The 19639-nt window shown below is 45.8% G+C and overlaps 1 protein-coding gene across 11 annotated transcripts in view; it reads right to left on the bottom strand.

Annotated features, from left to right (window-relative positions):
• The window catches only part of LOC105472221 (WAS/WASL interacting protein family member 2), a 71152-nt gene that overhangs the window by 29577 nt on the left and 21936 nt on the right, over window positions 1-19639 (bottom strand). For 7 of the 11 annotated variants that reach the window (XM_071083113.1, XM_071083110.1, XM_071083109.1 and 4 more), the window contains one exon: window positions 4563-4694. In XM_071083113.1, coding sequence (XP_070939214.1) covers window positions 4563-4625 — 63 coding nt within the window. In that variant the 5' untranslated portion in view covers window positions 4626-4694. Of the gene's footprint in view, window positions 1-4562; window positions 4695-9102; window positions 9191-19639 lie in introns of all 11 variants that reach the window. The other 4 variants (XM_071083111.1, XM_071083114.1, XM_071083118.1 and 1 more) reach the window with 1 other exon arrangement.

The following is a 19639-nucleotide window of genomic DNA, read 5'->3' as shown; positions in this document are numbered from 1 at the left end:
CCAGCCACTCGTGTGGCTGAGGCATGAGAATCACTTAAACCCGGGAGGCGGAGGCTGCAGTGGGCTAAGATCATGCCACTGTACTCTAGCCTGGGTGACAGTGAGATCCTGTCTCACAAAAAAAAAAAAAAAAAGAAAAAAGATTTCACTTTCTGAATATCTTTTTTTATTTTGAGACACAGTCTCACTCTGACTGGCAAATTTTTGTATTTTTAGTAGAGACAGGGTTTCACTATGTTGGCCAGGCTGGTCTCAAACTCCTGACCTTGTGATCCATCCGCCTCGGTCTCCCAAAGTGCTGGGATTACAGGCGTGAGCCACCACACCTGGCCTCTAAATAACATTTTTTTTTTTTAGATGGAGTCTCGCTCTGTTGCCCAGGCTGGAGTGTAGTGGTGCAATCTCGGCTCACTGCAAGCTCCGCCTCCTGGGTTTACGCCATTCTCCTGATTCAGCCTCCGAGTGGCTGGGACTACAGGTGCCCACCACCATGCCCAGCTAATTTTTTCTATTTTTAGTAGAGACGGGGTTTCACCATCTTAGCCAGGATGGTCTCGATCTCCTGACCTCGTGATCCGCTTGCCTCGGCCTCCCAAAGTGCTAGGATTATAGGCATGAGCCACCGTGTCCGGCCTCCCTCTAAATATCTCGACTCCACTATCCATGCTGATAGCTTTAGTTTAGACCTAAATTTTCTTTTTCTTTTTCTTTTTTTTTGGGGGGGGGATGGAGTCTTGCTCTGTCGCCCAGGCAGGAGTGTAATAGTGCTATCCACTCACTGCAACCTCCACCTCCTGGGTTCAAGTGATTCTCCCAACTCAGCCTCCCTGGTAGCTGGGATTATAGGCACCCACCATCGTGCCTGGCTAACTTTTTTTGTATTTTTATAGAGATGGGCTGTCATTATGTTGGCCAGGCTGGTCCTGAACTCCTGACCTCAGGTGATTCGCCCGCCTCAGCCTGCCATAGTGCTGGGATTACAGGCATGTGCCACTGTGCCCAGCCTTAGACCTAAATTTTCAATGGCAACAGGCCTCTGTCTCCAGGCTCGACCCCAACCCCAGTCCCCCAAACTGTATTGGAAAGGTGCAAAAACAGGTTACTCTTGCTGCTGAAAATATTTCAACAACTCCTCATGATGGTCAGAAGAAAAATCTAAACCCTCAGCGTACATCTCCAGCTGCATCTGCTACCACATCCCCTCAAGCAATAATCTAAACCTCTATATGCTTTCTTACAAATCAGCACGAGGCCGGCACAGTGGCCCACACCTGTAATCCCAGCACTTTGGGAGGCCCAGGCAAGAGGATCACTTGAAACCAGGAGTTCAAGACCAGTCTAGGCAACAAAGTGAGACTCTGCCTTTACAAAAAAAAAAAAAAATTTTTTTTTTTTTTGAGACAGAGGTTCAAGTGCTGGGATTACAGGCATGAGCCACTGCACCCAGCCTAAAAAAATTTTTTTTTAAATTAGCTACGTGCAGTGTCATGCACATGTAGTCCCTTCTACTTAGGAGGCTGAGGCAAGCGGATCACTGAGCCCAGGAATTAGAGGCTGCAGTGAGTTATGATCAGAACCACTGCACTCCAGCAACACAGTGAGACCCTGTCTCATTCATTAATTAATTAACACCAAATCAGTATCTTTCCACATGCTGCTTCCTCAGCTTCAAGTGCCCTCCCTCCCTCCTTTCTTTCTGGCTAAGCTCTACTCATGGTTTAAGACTCAGCTCAAGTATCACCACCTACCTAAAAGCCTTCATTGACTGCCTCCTCTTTCTACCCTGACTATAACCATACAAGCTCTGCTTTATTTTTTTGAGACAGAGTCTCACTCTGTCACCCAGGCTGGAGTGCAGCGGCGTGATCTCAGCTCACTGCAACCTCTGACTCCCTAGTTCAAGCGATTCTCCTGCCTCAGCCTCTCAAGTAGCTGGGATTACAGGCAAATGCCACCACGCACAGCTAATTTTTGTATTTTTAGTAGAGATGGGGTTTCACCACGTTGGCCAGGATGGTCTCGATCTCCTGACCTTGTGATCTGCACGTCTTGGCCTCCCAAAGTGCTGGGTGCAATCTCTGCCTCTAGGGTTCAAGTGATTCACCTGCCTCAGCCTTCCAAGCAGCTGGGATTACTGGCTCCCAACCACCACACTCAGCTAATTTTTGTATTTTCAGTAGAGATGGGAGTAGAGATGGGGTTTCGCCGTGTTGGCCAGGCTGGTCTCAAACTTCTGACATCAACTGATCCACCCGCCTCGGCCTCCCAGAGTGCTGGGATTACAGGTGTGAGCCACCACGCCCAGCCAAGCTCTGCTTTTATCTACTTCATTTATTGGGCTTCCACACAAAACTTCATCTAAAAGGCGGTTCATACATATTCTTAAAACAAAATGTCTAAAAACTACAGGTTATGAAAACAAACAGAAGTGGGTAAACCTGAACTCTAGTTCTAGTTCTGAAACAAATTAGATAGGCAAGTCACTTTTCCTCTTCAGGGTACAATTTCTCAACTGTTAAACACTTAACATACACACATAAACACACATACACACCTATGCATGCACGCATACACACACCCGTGGCCTACTCTTCTCTGAAGTTACTTTTACTTCCAAATTTTACAAAAATAGAATGCATACAGGTTCCTTTGGTTCCTTTTTTTTGAGACGGAGTCTCGCTCTGTCGCCCACGCTGGAAAGCAGTGGCATGATATCCGCTCACTGCAAGCTCTGCCTCCCAGGTTCACGCCGTTCTCCTGCCTGAGCCTTCCAAGTAGCTGGGACTACAGGAGCCTGCCACAACGCCCGGCTAATTTTTTGTATTTTTTAGTAGAGACTGGGTTTCACCGTGTTAGCCAGGACAGTCTCAATCTCCTGACCTCGTGATCCGCCCGCCTCGGCCTCCCAAAGTGCTGGGATTACAGGCATGAACCACTGCGCCCAGCACCCCCACGCCTTTTTTTTTTGAGACGAAGTCTCGCTCTGTCACCCAGGCCAGAATGTGGCGTGATCTCAGCTCACTGCAACCTCCACCTCCTGGGTTCAAGCAATTCTCCTGCTTCAGCCTCCTGAGTGGCTGGGATTACATGCGCCTGCCACCATACCTGGCTAATTTTTGTATTTTTAGCAGAAACATGACTTCACCATGTTGGCCAGGCTGGTTGCGAACTCCTGACCTCAAGCAATTCGCCTATCTCAGCCTCCCAAAGTGTTGGGATTACAGGTGTGAGCCACCGTGCCTGGCCTCAGGTTCCCTCTTTCTCATGTGAAACCAGGTATCACAATCCAGGTATGGTTAAAGTAGCTTCCTGTTTGGTTCAAAAACCACACTGCTTTTTTTCCTATTATTGAATCTTCCGGTCTTCGAACCAACACATTTCAAAACTCCTTTCCTTCTTGATAAGGTGTTGGACTTGATGGACTTGGCTTTAAAATGAACTGATTTTGAATAGAAAAGATGATGAAGTGGTATCAAGAGACAACCACTAAGAATCCTCAGGCCGAGTGCGGGGGCTCACGCCTGCAAACCCAGCACTTTCGGAGGCCAAGGCGGGAGGATCACGAGGTCATGAGTTCAAGACCAGCCTGGCCAACATGGTAAAATCCCATCTCTACTAAAAATACAAAAATTAGCCGGGTGTGGTGGTGCATGCCTGTAATCCCAGCTACTTAGGAGGTGAGGCAGGAGAATCTCTTGAACCCAGGAGGTGGAGGTTGCAGTGAGCCGAGACCGCGCCACTGTACTCCAGCCTAGGCAACAGAGCGAGACTGTCTCAAAAAAAAAAAAAAAAAAAAAGGCCGGGCGCGGTGGCTCAGGCCTGTAATCCCAGCACTTTGGGAGGCCGAGACGGGCGGATCACGAGGTCAGGAGATCGAGACCATCCTGGCTAACAAGGTGAAACCCCGTCTCTACTAAAAAATACAAAAAAATTAGCCGGGCGAGGTGGCGGGTGCCTGTAGTCCCAGCTACTCGGGAGGCTGAGACAGGAGAATGGCCTGAACCCAGGAGGCAGAGCTTGCAGTGAGCTGAGATCCGGCCACTGCACTCCAGCCTGGGCGACAGAGAAAGACTCCATCTCAAAAAAAAAAAAAAAAAAAGATTCCTCACCACTTTTTTCTCAAAAATGCCAAAGGAACAACAAACTAACTTTTATACAGCAAATAGTTTTAGGGGAAAACACTAGCTCCTACTCCAATGCCACCTGTCCAAATCTCCATTTAGAGTGAACCAGGACAAGGAAAGCAGACATGCCATTATGGTCCTAAGAGGACATCTCAGGAATCAGAACCAGCTGAAGAAGATGGACTTGTTTATTCTCCACCTTCCTATACCACATGTCATTGATTATACACTATGTCTTGTACAAGGAAGCCCTATGTATCCTTTAATGCTAGGAATAACAATCTGGAACGTTAAAAACAGAATGAAAGAATAGGAATGCTACGGGTAGGAAAATCTAGAAATTTTAACCAAAGGGGTTAAAAAATAATAGTAACATGTGAGGACCATCAACCTATTTACTCAAAGGTTTTGAGATAGCCTGATGGAAGGACTACCTACCTGATGAAACGTGGGAGGTGGAGGAGGGCCAGGTGGGGGTGGCGGGGGAGGAGGAATTGGCATTCTTGCCCTGCTCCCAGTTGGCACTGTTCTCTCTCCGTCTTTATTTGTAGCTTTAGGTCATTCATATACCTGCAAATGAAACAAATTAATAACAGCAGCTTTACCATTAGATACAAGTGCCCAGGAGAACAAGAGAACTGGGCATGACAACTGAAAGAGACTGCACACCTCATCTTCTAGTTCCACTGTGATACAGTCCAGAGCCTGGCAAATCTGTTTAAATCAATTGTTTTAATTTGCAATTTCCTAATGACTTATGATGCTGAACATCTTTTCATATGCTTTTCATATGCTTACTTGTCATCTGTTTTTCTTCTCTGGTAAGGTGTCCAGGACTTCTGTCCTTTTTTTTTTTTTTTTTAAAGAGACTGGGTTTCTCTCCATTGCCCAGGCTGAAGCACAGTGGCACAATCACAGCTCACTACAGCCTAGAACTCCTGAGCTCCAGCAATCCTCCCACCTCAGCCTCTCGAGTAGCTGGGACTACAGGCACACGCCATTACGCCCACCTAATTAAAAAAAAATTTTCGGACCGGGCATGGTGGCTTACGCCTGTAATCCCAGCACTTTGGGAGGCTGAGGCGGGTGGATCACGAAGTCAGGAGATCAAGACCATCCTGGCTAACACAGTGAAACCTTGTCTCTACTAAAAATACAAAAAATTAGCTGGGCAAGGTGGCAGGCGCCTGTAGTCCCAGCTACTTGGGAGGCTGAGGCAGGAGAATGGCGTAAACCCAGGAGGCAGAGCTTGCAGTGAGCTGAGATCCGGCCACTGCACTCCAGCCTGGGCAACAGAGCGAGACTCCGTCTCAAAAAATAAATAAATAAACAAATAAATTTAGGGCCGGGCGCGGTGGCTCAAGCTTGTAATCCCAGCACTTTGGGAGGCCGAGACAGGCAGATCACGAGGTCAGGAGATCGAGACCATCCTGGCTAACACGGTGAAACCCCGTCTCTACTAAAAAATACAAAAAATTAGCCAGGCGAGGTGGCGGGCGCCTGTAGTCCCAGCTACTCGGGAGGCTGAGGCAGGAGAATGGTGTAAACCCAGAGGTGGAGTTTGCAGTGAGCTGAGATCCGGCCACTGCACTCCCACTACCGCCTGGGCAACAGAGCGAGACTCCGTCTCAAAAAAAAAAAAAAAGAATAAATAAATAAATAAATTTAGGCCGGGCACGGTGGGTCACACCTGTAATCCCAGCACTTTGGGAGGCCAAGGCGGGCAGATGACCTGAGATTGGGAGTTCAAGACCAGCCTGACCAACATGGAGAAACCCTGTCTCTACTAAAAATGTAAAATTAACTGGGTGTGGTGGCGCATGCCTGTAATCCCAGCTACTGCGGAGGCTGAGGCAGGAGAATCACCTGAACCTGGGAGGCAGAGGTTGTTGGGGTGAGCTGAGATTGCGCCACTGCACTCCAGCCCGGGCAACAACAGCGAAACTCTGTCTCAAAAAAAAAAAAAATCAGAGATGGGTGCTCACTATATTGCCCAGGCTTGTCTCCAACTCCTGGCCTCAAGCAATCATCTCACTTCAGCCTCCCAGCTGGGATTACAGGTGTGAGGAACCATGCCTGGCTGGGTTGTTTTTACTTTTTTATTGTTGTATTTATTGTTGTATTTTTAATTGGGTTGTTTTTACTTTTTTATTGTTGAGTTTTAAAAGCTCTTTGTATATTCTGTATAACAGTCCTTTAACAGATATATCTTCTGCAAGTAGTATTTTCTCCCAGTCTGCGGTTTATCTTCTCATTTTCTTGATTTTTATAACCTCTTAAAAACGTAAAAATCAGGCCAGGCGCGGTGCCTCACGCCTGTAATCCCAGCACTTTGGGAGGCCGAGGTGGGCAGGTGAATCACCTGAGGTCAGGAGTTCGAGACCAGCCTGACCAATATGGTGAAACCCTGTGTCTACTAAAAATACAAAAATTAGCCAGGCATGACGACGTGTGCCGGTAGTCCCAGCTACTCAGGAGGCTGAGACAGAACTGCTTGAACCCAGGAGGCGGAGGTGCAGTGAGCCAAGATCGTGCTACTGCCCTCCAGCCTAGGCAACAGGGTGAAACTCCATCTCAAAAAAAAAAAGGAAAAATCATTCTTAGTTTATGGGCCACAAAAAAACAGGCTGTAGACCAGAGTTAACTTATGGGCCACAGTTTACCAACAACTGGTATAGTCACATCCCTGGAATCTGATAGCCATTTATCAGGTCACCAAACACTTTAACACTCAAAAACTATATAGTTGTCCCTCTATTATAGTCTGTGAGTAATCCTCATTTTACAGATCAGACTAAAACCAGAACTCAAGAACAATACCCCCACAAAGCCATTTTAAGGAAATCCCATTTTTTTACCCCCTCCCCCCAAAAAATGGAAGCCAAAATAAGACGGTCACCATGAGTACAACTTACAGATGACAAGAAAGGTTCAAGAGGGTAACCAACCTCACCAATCAATCCATGGAAGAACTGCTTCTAAGCAAGGTGACCAATAAGATTAGGAGGCCAGGCGTGGTGGCTCATGCCTATAATCCCAACACTTTGGGAGGCCGAGACAGGAAGACGGCTTGAGCCCAGGAGTTCAAGACCAGTCTGGGCAACATGGTGAAATCCCATCTCTACTAAAAATACAAAAATTAGCCCGGCATGGTTGTGCACGCCTGTAATCCCAGTTACCTGGAAGGCTCAGGCAGGAGAATTGCTTGAACCCGGGAGGCGGAGGTTGCAGTGAGCCGAGAACGCACCACTGCACTCCAGCCTGGGTAACAGAGTGACACTTTGTCTCAAAAAAAAAAAAAAAAAAAAAAAATCAAACCAGCATGGCAGCTCACTGGGAAGGCCTGGTTCTGAACTCCTTACACGGGTGACTAAAACCTCTCCGTCAATAATGGAGTAATTTAATACTTCTCTCAATGCTCTGGGAATGATTAAAGGAAAGGGAAATTTTTCCGAAAGTTCTATAAAACCAAAAACTACTGCAGGAGAGTAGAATTTGATCAGAAACGAGACTGTAAAAGTCTTCAAAGTCCCAACTCCTGCCAGTGTGATGCCACTATAGGCTGGCTGCCCAATAGAGCTATTTGCTCTAACCACAAAGAACTGGACAGCACTCAGGCTAGGTGGTTCCCATGGGGAACGGTGTCTGCACTCACTTCAAGAAATAAGCCGATAAATTCCCTCCAAGGGAAATACCTTCTCATTTCTGCTTTCAAAACTAAGAGCAGTCTTGCCTTGCCAGTCGTTTAACATATGAGGCTTTAAAAATTGATCAAAACAGTAAATCATAAGCAGAACATTTATCACCAGGTGAGGGAAAGGAATTTAAAAGAAAGAAAACACAAGAAGTAGAAAAACAAACAAACAAACAAAAACCTTTCTTTTCTTTGAATCCCCTGGGTTTACTGTGACCATTCCACTCCAAAGTGCCCACAGCATTATCAAAGAAAGCTAGTAGGAAACAAGCGGGAAAACAGGCTGGGCGCGGTGGCTCACACCTGTAATCCCAGCACTTTGGGAGGCCAAGGTGGGCAGATCACAAGGTCAGGAGATCGAGACCATCCTGGCTAACATGGCAAAACCCCATCTCTACTAAAAATACAAAAAATTAGCTAGGCATGGTAGCAGATGCCTATAGTCCCAGCTACTGGGGAGGCTGAGGCAGGAAAATGGCATGAACCTGGGAGGCGGAGCTTGCAGTGAGCCGAGATTGGGCCACTGTACTATAGCCTGGGCAACAGAGCAAGACTCCATCTCAAAACAAAAAACAAACAAACAAAAAACAGGGAAAATAACAGTTGATTCAGAAACAAACATTTTCAACTAATTCCAGTCACCAGAGGTCCTGCCTTTTTGAGGGGGTTTCTATTTTCTTTCTTTTTTTTTTTTTTTTTTTTGTTGCCCAGGCTGGAGTACTACAGCGGCATCATCTCAGCTCACTGCAACCTCTTCCTCCCAGGTTCAAGCGATTCTCCTGCCTCAGCCTCCCAAATAGCTGGCACTATAGGCGCATGCCACCACACCTGGCTAATTTTTGTATTTTTAGTAGAGACGGGGTTTCACCAAGTTAGCCAGGCTGGTCTCAAACTCCTGACCTCAAGTGATCCTCTTACCTCGGCCTCCAAAAGTGCTCGGATTACAGGCATCGGCCACTGTATCCGGCCTGGGTTTCTAGTTCTATCAGCCATTGGCCATTGTGATAATTGAAAGGATCCCCTAGAATGACCCAAAAAAGATTCAGACAAGTCCTTTACTCTTTCCATGTCCATAGGTGATCCAATCTACATGCTACAAGGTGAATAATGACCTAAAGAAAACAGCCTTATGCCTGTCAGTGTGCTCCACTTATTTAAGCAAAGCAGGAATTCTCTAGCATGGCAATTTTTTTTTAAGCAATATATTATACAGTTAAAGATGCCTTCCTAAAATAGACTCAATTCAAACTCTAACTGAAAAATAGATTCATCAGTGGCGCTTGCCTATAATTCCAGCTATTCAAGGGGCCAAGGAGGGAGGATCACTTCAGCCTCTGAGTTTCAGTCCAGCCTGGGCAACATAGGAGGACCCCTTTAAAAAATTAAATGCATTAAAAAAGTCAAAGAAACATCATCTTTATCAAGTGACTGACTTTAGTGTTGACTACCAACAGTGGCTCTCAAGCTTTCTTCTGGCTCCACAGGGACTGTATGCATGACACACTCCTATCAATGCCATTTATTACATAATGATGCATTATCCTTCCCATTTTATGGGTGAGGACACTGAAGTCCCAGGAGTGGGAGTGCCTATATGTACATGAGAAAAACTGACTCATCAAAGGGCAACTGCCCAAGATCACTCAGGAGTAAAGTGCAGAGTTAGGCCTCATATCCAGGTCTCCTGACTTCTTCCTTTTCACTAATCACTATGGAGAAAACAAAAAACTCCCCTAGAAATTAGTGTGGTTTAGCAATTTTCTATTTTTCCCCAAATGAAATTTAACTCATTCCAGATTTCTTAGTGACAGAATACAAACAGGCTACGCACGGTGGCTCATGCCTGTAATCCCAGCACTTTGGGAGGCTGAGGCGGGCAGATCATGAGATCAGGAGACTGAGACCATCCTGGCTAACACGGTGAAACTCTGTCTCTACTAAAAAATACAAAAAATTAGCTGGATGTGGTGGGCGCCTATAGTCCCAGCTACTCGGGAAGCTGAGGCAGGAGAATGGCGTGAACCCGGGAGGCGGAGCTTGCAGTGAGCCGAGATCGCGCCACTGCACTCCAGCCTGGGTGACAGAGCGAGACTCTGTCTCAAAAAAAAAAAAAAAAAGAATCTAATAGCTTTTTTTTTGAGTCAGGGTCTCATTCTGTCTCCCAGGCTAAAGAGCACTGGCACCATCATAGCTCACTGTAACCTCAAACTCCTGGGCTCCAGTGATCCTCCTGCCTCAGCCTCCCGAGAAGTTAGGACTACAAGTGAACACCACCACATGCAGCTAAGGATCTAACAGCCTTGAGGTTAAACCTGAGATTAAATTTAGAAAAGAACAAGAAGGTTCTCTACAGAATTTTAAGTATTTCCTTTCTGATCTATTAAATTAGAACTACAAACCTCACCATCTGTGTTCTTCAGAGACCTTGATTTTCAGAAACATCTTGAGGCTGCCTCAAGTTCAGCAACACAGTAATTCTCATTCTTTTCTTAAGCCCTTCCATCTTAAAAACCATGATAAAGGCCAGGCGCGGTGGCTCACACCTGTAACAATCCCAGCACTTTGGGAGGCCGAGGCGGGTGGATCACGAGGTCAGGAGATCAAGACCATCCTGGCTAACATGGTGAAACCCCGTCCCTACTAAAAAAAAAAAAATTCCAAAAAATTAGCCAGGCATGGTGGCGGGTGCCTGTAGTCCCAGCTACTTGGGAGGCTGAGGCAGGAGAATGGCATGAACCCGGGAGGCGGAGCTTGCAGTGAGCCGAGACTGCGCCACTACACTCCAGCCTGGGCAACAGAGCCAGACTCTGTCTCGGAAAAAAAAAAAAAAAACAGATAAAACAAGATTTTCACAACCTCAGGAGTCAATATCTTAAAAATAAACACCAGAGAATATTATTTAAAATCTTCCTGATGTCCAGCTGGGCGGGGTGGCTCAGGCCTATAATCCCAGCACTTTGGGGGGGGCTGAGGCGGGCAGATCACAAGGTCAGGAGATCGAGACCAGCCTGGCCAACATGGTGAAACCCTGCCTCTACTAAAAATACAAAAAATTAGCCAGGCGTGGTGGCAGGTGCCTGTAGTCCCAGCTACGCTAGAGGCTGAGGCAGGAGAATCTCTTGACCCAGTAGGCAGAGGTTGCAGTTAGCTGAGATCACGCCACTGTGCTCTAGCCCAGGCGACAGTGCGAGACTCCATCTCAAAAAATAAAAATAAAAAAAAATCTTCCTGATGTCAAATTCATCATAGAATTCAGAAATAAGTCTTGATAAAACTCAAGTAATGCACTTTTAAAAATTGCTTCCTGGCAGGGTGCAGTGGCTCACACCTGTAACCCCAGCACTTTGGGAGGCCGAGGCAGGCGGATCACCTGAGGTCAGGAGTTTGAGACCAGCCTGACAAACATGGAGAAACCCTGTCTCTACTAAAAATACAAAATTAGCCGGGCCTGGTGGCGCATGCCTGTAATCCCAGCTACTCAGGAGGCTGAGGCAGGAGAACTGCTTGAACCCAGGACGCAGGCAGAGGTTGCAGTGAGCCAAGACTGCGCCACTGCACTCCAGCCTGGGCAACAAGAGCGAAGATCCATCTCAAAAAAAAAAAAAAAAAAGCTTCCTTCTATTCGTCTTTAAAATGACAAAGCCTATTTTTCTCTTCAATTTCCTAATGTTTCACTCCAAATATTCGTACATTTGAAAAACAGGAGACTTCCTTAGTACAAAAACACCAACTACTACCTTTTACATGTGATAAATGAAGAATCCAGTTTAGTTGTTGCTTTTCTCGTACACTTAAAATTATCTAAGAGGTATCCTAGTTACCACTACAATCTGGGGCCTTTATTCAAATGGCATTCTGCTGCTCTAAAACTCAGGTTTCAATTGCAAGTTATTTTAAAAAGACACGAAAATCAACAAAAATTCTAAATCTTAATGCTATCTTCTATTTTCATGCCTCAGGTAACAGTACTTTCCTTTGATGTCAGTTTTGACTACAAAGTAAATTACAGTTTTTGTATCAAAGCACTGAACAAAATCCCACAAGAGGAAAAAACTGACCTTAAAAAAACAGGCCACCTCCCTCACTCAGCAAAATCTTAAGGTCCCAGTTCTTCCTTACAAGAATCAGTCATATGAATAGGAATCTGAGACATCAACAAGAAAATCATCTTTTTTTCTTAAATGTATGTTTAATTATTTAATATCCTAATAAACCATTTATCAACACAAAGAAACAGAGATAGGTAAAACAAATTTCAGGATCCTCTCTGAAAAAACCACAATAGCTTTGTCTACTCTATCTCCCAGATAATCTAAGGAGAAGACAGTTGTGTCTTCAAAAGAAAAAGATTCCAGACACTCCTCCCTAATGGAATTCTTCTCATCCCATAGTTCAAATCAAATGAAATCTCTCTAACAGTATCAGAGATGAAACATAAATGTTTGGTAGAAAGAGAGTCAGGCAGGGCATTATGGCTCAAGCCTGCTATCCTAACACTTTGAGAGGCTGAGGCAGGAGGATCGCCTGTGCTTAAGAGACCAGCCTGGGTAACAAAGTGAGAACTTGTCTCTATTTAATAAGAAGTATCTTTTAGGCTAGGCGCAATGGCTCACGCCTATAATCCCAGCACTTTGGGAGGCAGACGGATCTCTTGAGGTCGGGAGTTTGAGACCAGACTGGCCAACACGGTGGAACCCCCATCTCTACTAAAATTACAAAAAAAAATTAGCCAGGCATGGTGGCAGGTGCTTGTAATCCCAGCTACTCGGGAGGCTGAAGTGCCAGAATCACTTGAACCCGGGAGGCGGAAGTTGCAGTGAGCCGAGATTGCGCCACAGCACTCCAGCCTGGGCAACAGAGAGAGACTCCACCTCAAAAAAAAAAAAAAAAAAAAGGCCGGGCACGGTGGCTCAGGCCTGTAATCCCAGCACTTTGGGAGGCTGAGACGGGTGGATCACAAGGTCAAGAGATCGAGACCATCCTGGCTAACATGGTGAAACCCCGTCTCTACTAAAAAATACAAAAACTAGCCAGGCGAGGTGGCGGGCGCCTGTAGTCCCAGCTACTCGGGAGGCTGAGGCAGGAGAATGGCATCAACCCAGGAGGCAGAGCTTGCAGTGAGCTGAGATCCGGCCACTGCACTCCAGCCTGGGCGACAGAGCGAGACTCCGTCTCAAAAAAAAAAAAAGAATTTTTAAATTTTTATTTAAAAACTGATGTCGGCCGGGCGCGGTGGCTCAAGCCTGTAATCCCAGCACTTTGGGAGGCCGAGACGGGCGGATCACGAGGTCAGGAGATCGAGACCATCCTGGTTAACATGGTGAAACCCCGTCTCTACTAAAAAAAAAAATACAAAAAACTAGCTGGGCAAGGTGGCGGGCGCCTGTAGTCCCAGCTACTCGGGAGGCTGAGGCAGGAGAATGGCGTGAACCCGGGAGGCGGAGCTTGCAGTGAGCTGAGATCCGGCCACTGCACTCCAGCCTGGGTGACAGCGCGAGACTCCGTCTCAAAAAAAAAAAAAAATAAAAATAAATAAATAAATAAATAAAAACTGATGTATCGGCCGGGCGCGGTGGCTCAAGCCTATAATCCCAGCACTTTGGGAGGCCGAGACGGGTGGATCATGAGGTCAGGAGATCGAGACTATCTTGGCTAACACGGTGAAACCCCGTCTCTACTAAAAAATACAAAAAACTAGCCGGGCGAGGTGGCGGGCGCCTGTAGTCCCAGCTACTCGGGAGGCTGAGGCAGGAGAATGGCGTAAACCCGGGAGGCGGAGCTTGCAGTGAGCCGAGATCCGGCCACTGCGCCCCAGCCTGGGCGACAGAGCAAGACTCTGTCTCAAAAAAAAAAAAAAAAAAAAAACTGATGTATCAGCTGTTCATAACCTTTCAATACAACAACCCACCCCAAGAACATTCACAACGAACAAGAAGTTCAAAATTAACAAGGCCACTTTGTATATTTTTCAACCAGGTTTTAGACAAAAACAGAATAGCAAGAAACCAAAGACAATTGCAACAAATGAAAATAAGTAAAAATTGAATGGGTAGGTTTTGTTAAAATTGGATTTTAAATTCGACAGCAATTTCACCCATTCTGATAAGTACTTAACAATTACTAACTCAACCCTACGGTGGCCCATTAATATCAATTTAAATATCCTGAGGCTGGGCGCAGTGGCTCATGCCTGTAATCCCAGCACTTTGGGAGGCCAAGCGGGGTGGACTGCTTGAGATTAAGAGTTTGAGACCAGCCTGACCAAGTTGGTGAACCCCATCTCTACTAAAAATACAAAACTTAGCTGGGCATGGTGGCAAACGCTTGTAATTCCAGCTACTTGGGAGGCTGAGGCACAAGAATCACCTGAACCCAGGAGGCGGAAGTTGCAGTTAGCTGAGATTGCACCACTGCACTCCAGCCTGGGTGAAGGAGTAAGACTCTGTCTCAAAAAAAGTAAAAACAAGGCTAGAGGCGGTGGCTCTTGCCTGTAATCCCAGCACTTTGGGAGGTCGAGGCAGGCGGATCACTTGAGGTCAGAAGTTCAAGACTAGCCTGGCCAACATGGTGAAACCCCATCTCTACTAAAAATACAAAAATTAGCCAGGTTTAGTGGCACACGCCTGTAACCCTAGCTACCTTGGGAGGCTGAAGCAGGAGAATCGCTTGAATCCGGGAGCCAGAGGTTGCAGTGAGCCGAGATTGTGCCACTGCACTCCAGCCTGAGCGACATAGCAAGATCCTGTCTCAAAACAAACAAACAAACAAAAAACCTTGAAATAAGAATTAAAATTTGGAGGAACATTTCATACACCTATGTCCATTTTAACAAATGAGTTGGGGGTTTTTTTGTTTTTTTGTTTTGTTTTGAGACGGAGTCTTGCACTGTCGCCCAGGTTGCAGTGCAATGGCGCGATCTCGGCTCACCACAACCTGCACCTCTCAGGTTCACACGATTCTCCTGCCTCAGCCTTCTGAGTAGCTGGGATTACAGGCACCCACCACCACACCCGGCTAATTTCTTGTATTTTTAGTAGAGACGGGGTTGCACTATGTTGGCCAGACCAGACTGGAACTACTGATGTCGTGATCCGTCCACCTCAGCCTCCCAAAGTGCCGGGATTACAGGCCTGAGCCGCCACACCCGGCCAACAAATGAGATGTTAAGCACAGACAGTACCATATCTTTCTAGGGTTCTCTCTCATTATTCTACAGCATACCATAGCTGCTCAGGAGTCACTTGCTGAATTGAACAAAAGTAAATATAAGAGTAGCACAGGTCTAGCCGGGGCACAGTGGCTCACACCTATAATCCCAGCACTTTGGGAGGCTGAGGCGGGTGGATCATTTGAGGTCAGGAGTTTGAGACCAACCTGGACAACATGGTAAAACCCCATCTCTACTAAAAATACAAAAATTGGTTGGGTGTGGTGGCGGGCACCTGTTATCCCAGCTACTGGGGGGCTGAGGCAGGAAAGTCGTTGAACCCAGGAGGTGGAGGTTGCAGTGAGCCAAGACCATGCCATTGCACTCCAGACTGGGCAACAAGAACAAAACTCAGTCTCAAAAAAAAAAAAAAAAAAAAGGGAGGCCGAGACGGGAGGATCACGAGGTCAGGAGATCGAGACCATCCTGACTAACACGGTGAAACCCCATCTCTACTAAAAAATACAAAAAACTAGCCGGGCGTGGTGGCGGGCACCTGTAGTCCCAGCTACTCGGGAGGCTGAGGCAGGAGAATGGCGTCAACCCGGGAGGCGGAGCTTGCAGTGAGCTGAGATCCGGCCACTGCACTCCAGCCTGAACGGCAGAGCAAGACTCCGTCTCAAAAAAAAAAAAAAAAAAAAAAAAAAGAGCAACACAGGCAGGGCACGGTGACTCACGCCTATAATCCCAGCACTTTGGGAGGCCGAGGCAGACAGATCACTTAAGGTCTGGAGCTTGAGACCAGCCTGGCCAACATGGTGAAACCCCCATCTCTACTAAAATACAAAAATTAGCTGAGTGTGGTGGTGCGCGCCTGTAATACCAGCTACTTGGGAGTCTGGGGCAGGAGAATTGCTTGAATCCAGGAGGAAGATGTTGCAGTGAGCCGAGATCATGCCACTGTACTCCAGCCTGGGCGACAGTGAGACTTAAAAAAAAAAAAAAAAAAAGAGTAGCACTGTCTAAAAGAGCAATCAAATGTGGGTGGAGGAAAATGCAGCAAAGGATGGATCAACATGCCAGAAACAGAAAAGAGACAGAAGAATGGAGATATCTATGAAAAGAGGAAAGGAAGAACACAAGGCTATACACGTTGTTCAATGCTCCAAAAATTTTTAATATGCTGAATGCACTCATGCATCCATCATCCAATTAAGTATCCACCACTTAATCCACTTAATAAATATTGAAGCACCCACTGAGTGCCAAAGTATTTTTCTAGAACAATGGCTGTCAACCAGGAGGGATTTTGTTCCCCAGAGTCATTGACAATGTCTAGAGACATATTTGTCACAACTAGGGTAGGGAGTGCTCCTGGCATCTAGTGGATAGAAAACGTGGATGCTGCTAAACATCCTCCAACGCATAAGACAGCCACCTACAATAAAGAATTATCTGGTCAGGACAGGTGTGGTGGCTCACACCTGTAATCCCAACACTTTGGGAGGCCGAGGTGGACGGATCACTTGAGGTCAGTAGTTCGAGACCAACCTGGCCAACATCGTGAAACCCCGTCTCTACTAAAAATACAAAAATTAGACGAGCATGGTGGCGGGCGCCTGTAATCTCAGCTACTCAGGAGGCTGAGGCAGGAGAATCACTTGAACCCAGGAGGTGCAGGTTACAGTAAGCCGAGATCATGCCACTGCACTCCAGCCTGGGCGACAGAATGGGCCTCTACCTCAAAAAAAAAAAAAAAAAAAAAAACGAATTATCTGGTCTACAATGTCAACAGTGCTGAGGTTGCTAAGCCCTGTACTAGAAGATAAGCAAGACAAACGTCTACTATCCTGGAGCTTACACCTAGTGTAAGAGACAGGGTAGAAATAAAATCTCAGTATCACAGTTACTGAGAAAAGGAGTAAAAAAAAAACAGAGAATCATAAAGGTAAGAGTATAGGAATAGACTGGAATGTTCTTTTGTTTTATTTATTTATTTTTTAGAGACAGGTTGTCCAGACTATGTTGCCTAAGCTGGTCTTGAACATCTGGGCTTAAGCAATCCTCCAGCCTCAGTCTCCCCAGTAGCTGGGACTACAGGTGCCCAGGTTAGAGTCTTCCTTTAGATAGGGTTGCAGGCTTCGGGATCCAGGAGAATTTAACCACAACAACAACAAAATAGTAATAATAATGATAAAATAATAGAGTCACAAGGAAAGGGCCACTGGGGGAGAGTATCTGGCTCTCCCAGGAAGTCTCTCCATGAGCAGAGCATGCCATGTAAACATCTGGGAAAGAGCATGTCAAAAACAAATAACAGCAAGCAAAACAATCCTGACATGGGAATGTGGTTGGTGTGTTAGAGAACTAGTAAAAAGGCCAGGATAGCTAGAACAGAGTGAGAAGAGATGAAACCTGAGGCTTTATATATAGGCCATCCTCCAAATCCAAAAGTGGTCTCCCTCTCTGTCCAATATGCCAACACTGTAATACCAAAGAAACCTGAACGAACCAATGGCTTCACACTCAAACCAGAAGTTCGATCGGTTATCTCATTAATCCCACAGACTACACTTGATCTCCAGGCTTAATCTCATCCAGAGACTCAGTACTAACGGAAAGCCTTCCAGGGTTAAAAGTCACCTGCTGGTAACCTGCCCACCTGTTCACCTGTCCTTCAGCTTTGCTCCTGAAAAGCAATCCAGCCTGGGAGGTAGGAGCTCATTATTACAATGGCATAATGGCATCCAGTCCCCAGGCCAAAGAACCCCAAAATGAGAAAAGAGCCAGGAGCTGCCTAAGAGTATTCACATGCCACTCCAGGAGCCACCGACGGCAGGAGCCAAACAGGTTCCTATAATTACACAGGGAATAATGTCAAGAGGAATGAAGAACTTGCCTCCATGTGTTCGAGGACAGACTACAGCAGAGGGTTTCCACTAAAGCGTTTCTGGTTTCTCTAAAGTACAAGGAAACAGACTAGAATAATATTCATGTCACACATATTTTACCACTACCACTCCAAAAACAGGCTTTTTCTATAGCTCACAGCCCTCTCCTCTCAATGGAGAAAGTGCTACCACTTCTTGAAATTCAATTCAGTCAAACCTCTGGTGAAACAGATTTCTATCACATGTAGAGATGGAATTAATTAAAATTCCAAGGTTACTTAAGGGAAAAAATTTTTTTCAACTACAGAAATTTTCATCACAGAAATTCAACTATGCAGCAAATCTGACTGATCCAACAAGTAATAAAAAAAATCACATAACCATCATGAATATTAAAACTGAAAAATCAGGCCGGGCACAATGGCTCATGCCTGTAATCCCAGCACTTTGGAAGGCCGAGGTGGGTGGATCATCTGAGGTCAGGAGTTTGAGACCAGCCTGGCCAACAAGGAGAAATCCCGACTCTACTGAAAAAATACAAAATTAGCCGGGTGTGGTGGCGCATGCCTGTAATTCCAGGTACTCAGGAGGCTGAGGCAGAAGAACTGCTTGAACCCGGGAAGTGGAGGTTGCAGTGAGCCGAGATGGCACCATCGCACTGCAGCCTGGGCAACAAACAGAGCAAGACTCCGTAAAAAAAAAAAAAAAAAAAAAAAAAAAAAAAAAAAAAAACCTGAAAAATCCTAGGACTTCTACAACAAATGAAACCTTGATGTTTTACTCCCCCCGAAAGAGAAAATGAAGAAGAAAGATTTAACTACTGAATGATGAAATTCTTTCAAACATATTTTCTTTAACAAAAACATAATGCATCCCCAAAACGCAGCTTTCCCCACTAATGTGACTCTTTCCTCTTCCCCCAGAATTTTTTTAAAGTCAGTCAAATTTAGCAGTGGGCGTTTGTATACCAACTGCAGTGACACTAATGTTAATAAGCTCTGATAACCCACTGCCATCAGACGAGTCCCAGATTATTTTTTTAAAGCCCTAAAAATGTAAATTTGGAAGTCTACCTTCATATACTACCTTATGTGGTAAATAATAGATACTACGGGTTATTCCCAGATACAGGGCAGCCCAGGAGCTGAATTCTGTCATCTAAAATGATAACAAATCAATGAGAAGTCTACTCCTATGTTCAATTAAATAACCAGAGCTGCAAAGAAAGCTTCATTTAAAAAGATGACTAGCGCCGGGCGCGGTGGCTCACGCCTGTAATCCCAGCACTTTGGGAGGCCGAGGCGGGCGGATCACAAGGTCAGGAGATCGAGACCACGGTGAAACCCCGTCTCTACTAAAAATACAAAAAATTAGCCGGGCGCGGTTGTGGGCGCCTGTAGTCCCAGCTACTCGGGAGGCTGAGGCAGGAGAATGGCGTGAACCCGGGAGGCGGAGCTTGCAGTGAGCCGAGATCGCGCCACTGCACTCCAGCCTGGGCGACAGAGCGAGACTCTGTCTCAAAAAAAAAATAAAATAAAATAAAAATAAAAATAAAAAAATAAAAAGATGACTAGCAATAAGTAATGCAAAAGCAATGTAAATTAAATATCTGAAAATCATTCGAAACAGATATCAGGGAATGACCTCACGCCCAACCCCTCAAGGCAAAGAGAAAATCTCATTATCCTGAAAGCACTGAAGTACAGCACTGGGAGATATGGGGACATATACAGAAAACAGTCAATTGCAGTAAATCAGGAATAGATCAAAGTCATGCCTTATA

This window comes from Macaca nemestrina, chromosome 17, assembly GCF_043159975.1.
Source record: "Macaca nemestrina isolate mMacNem1 chromosome 17, mMacNem.hap1, whole genome shotgun sequence".
Lineage (NCBI taxonomy): Eukaryota > Metazoa > Chordata > Mammalia > Primates > Cercopithecidae > Macaca > Macaca nemestrina.
The sequence above is the reverse complement of the archived record's forward strand: the minus strand, read 5'-3'. Positions and strand labels throughout refer to the sequence as shown.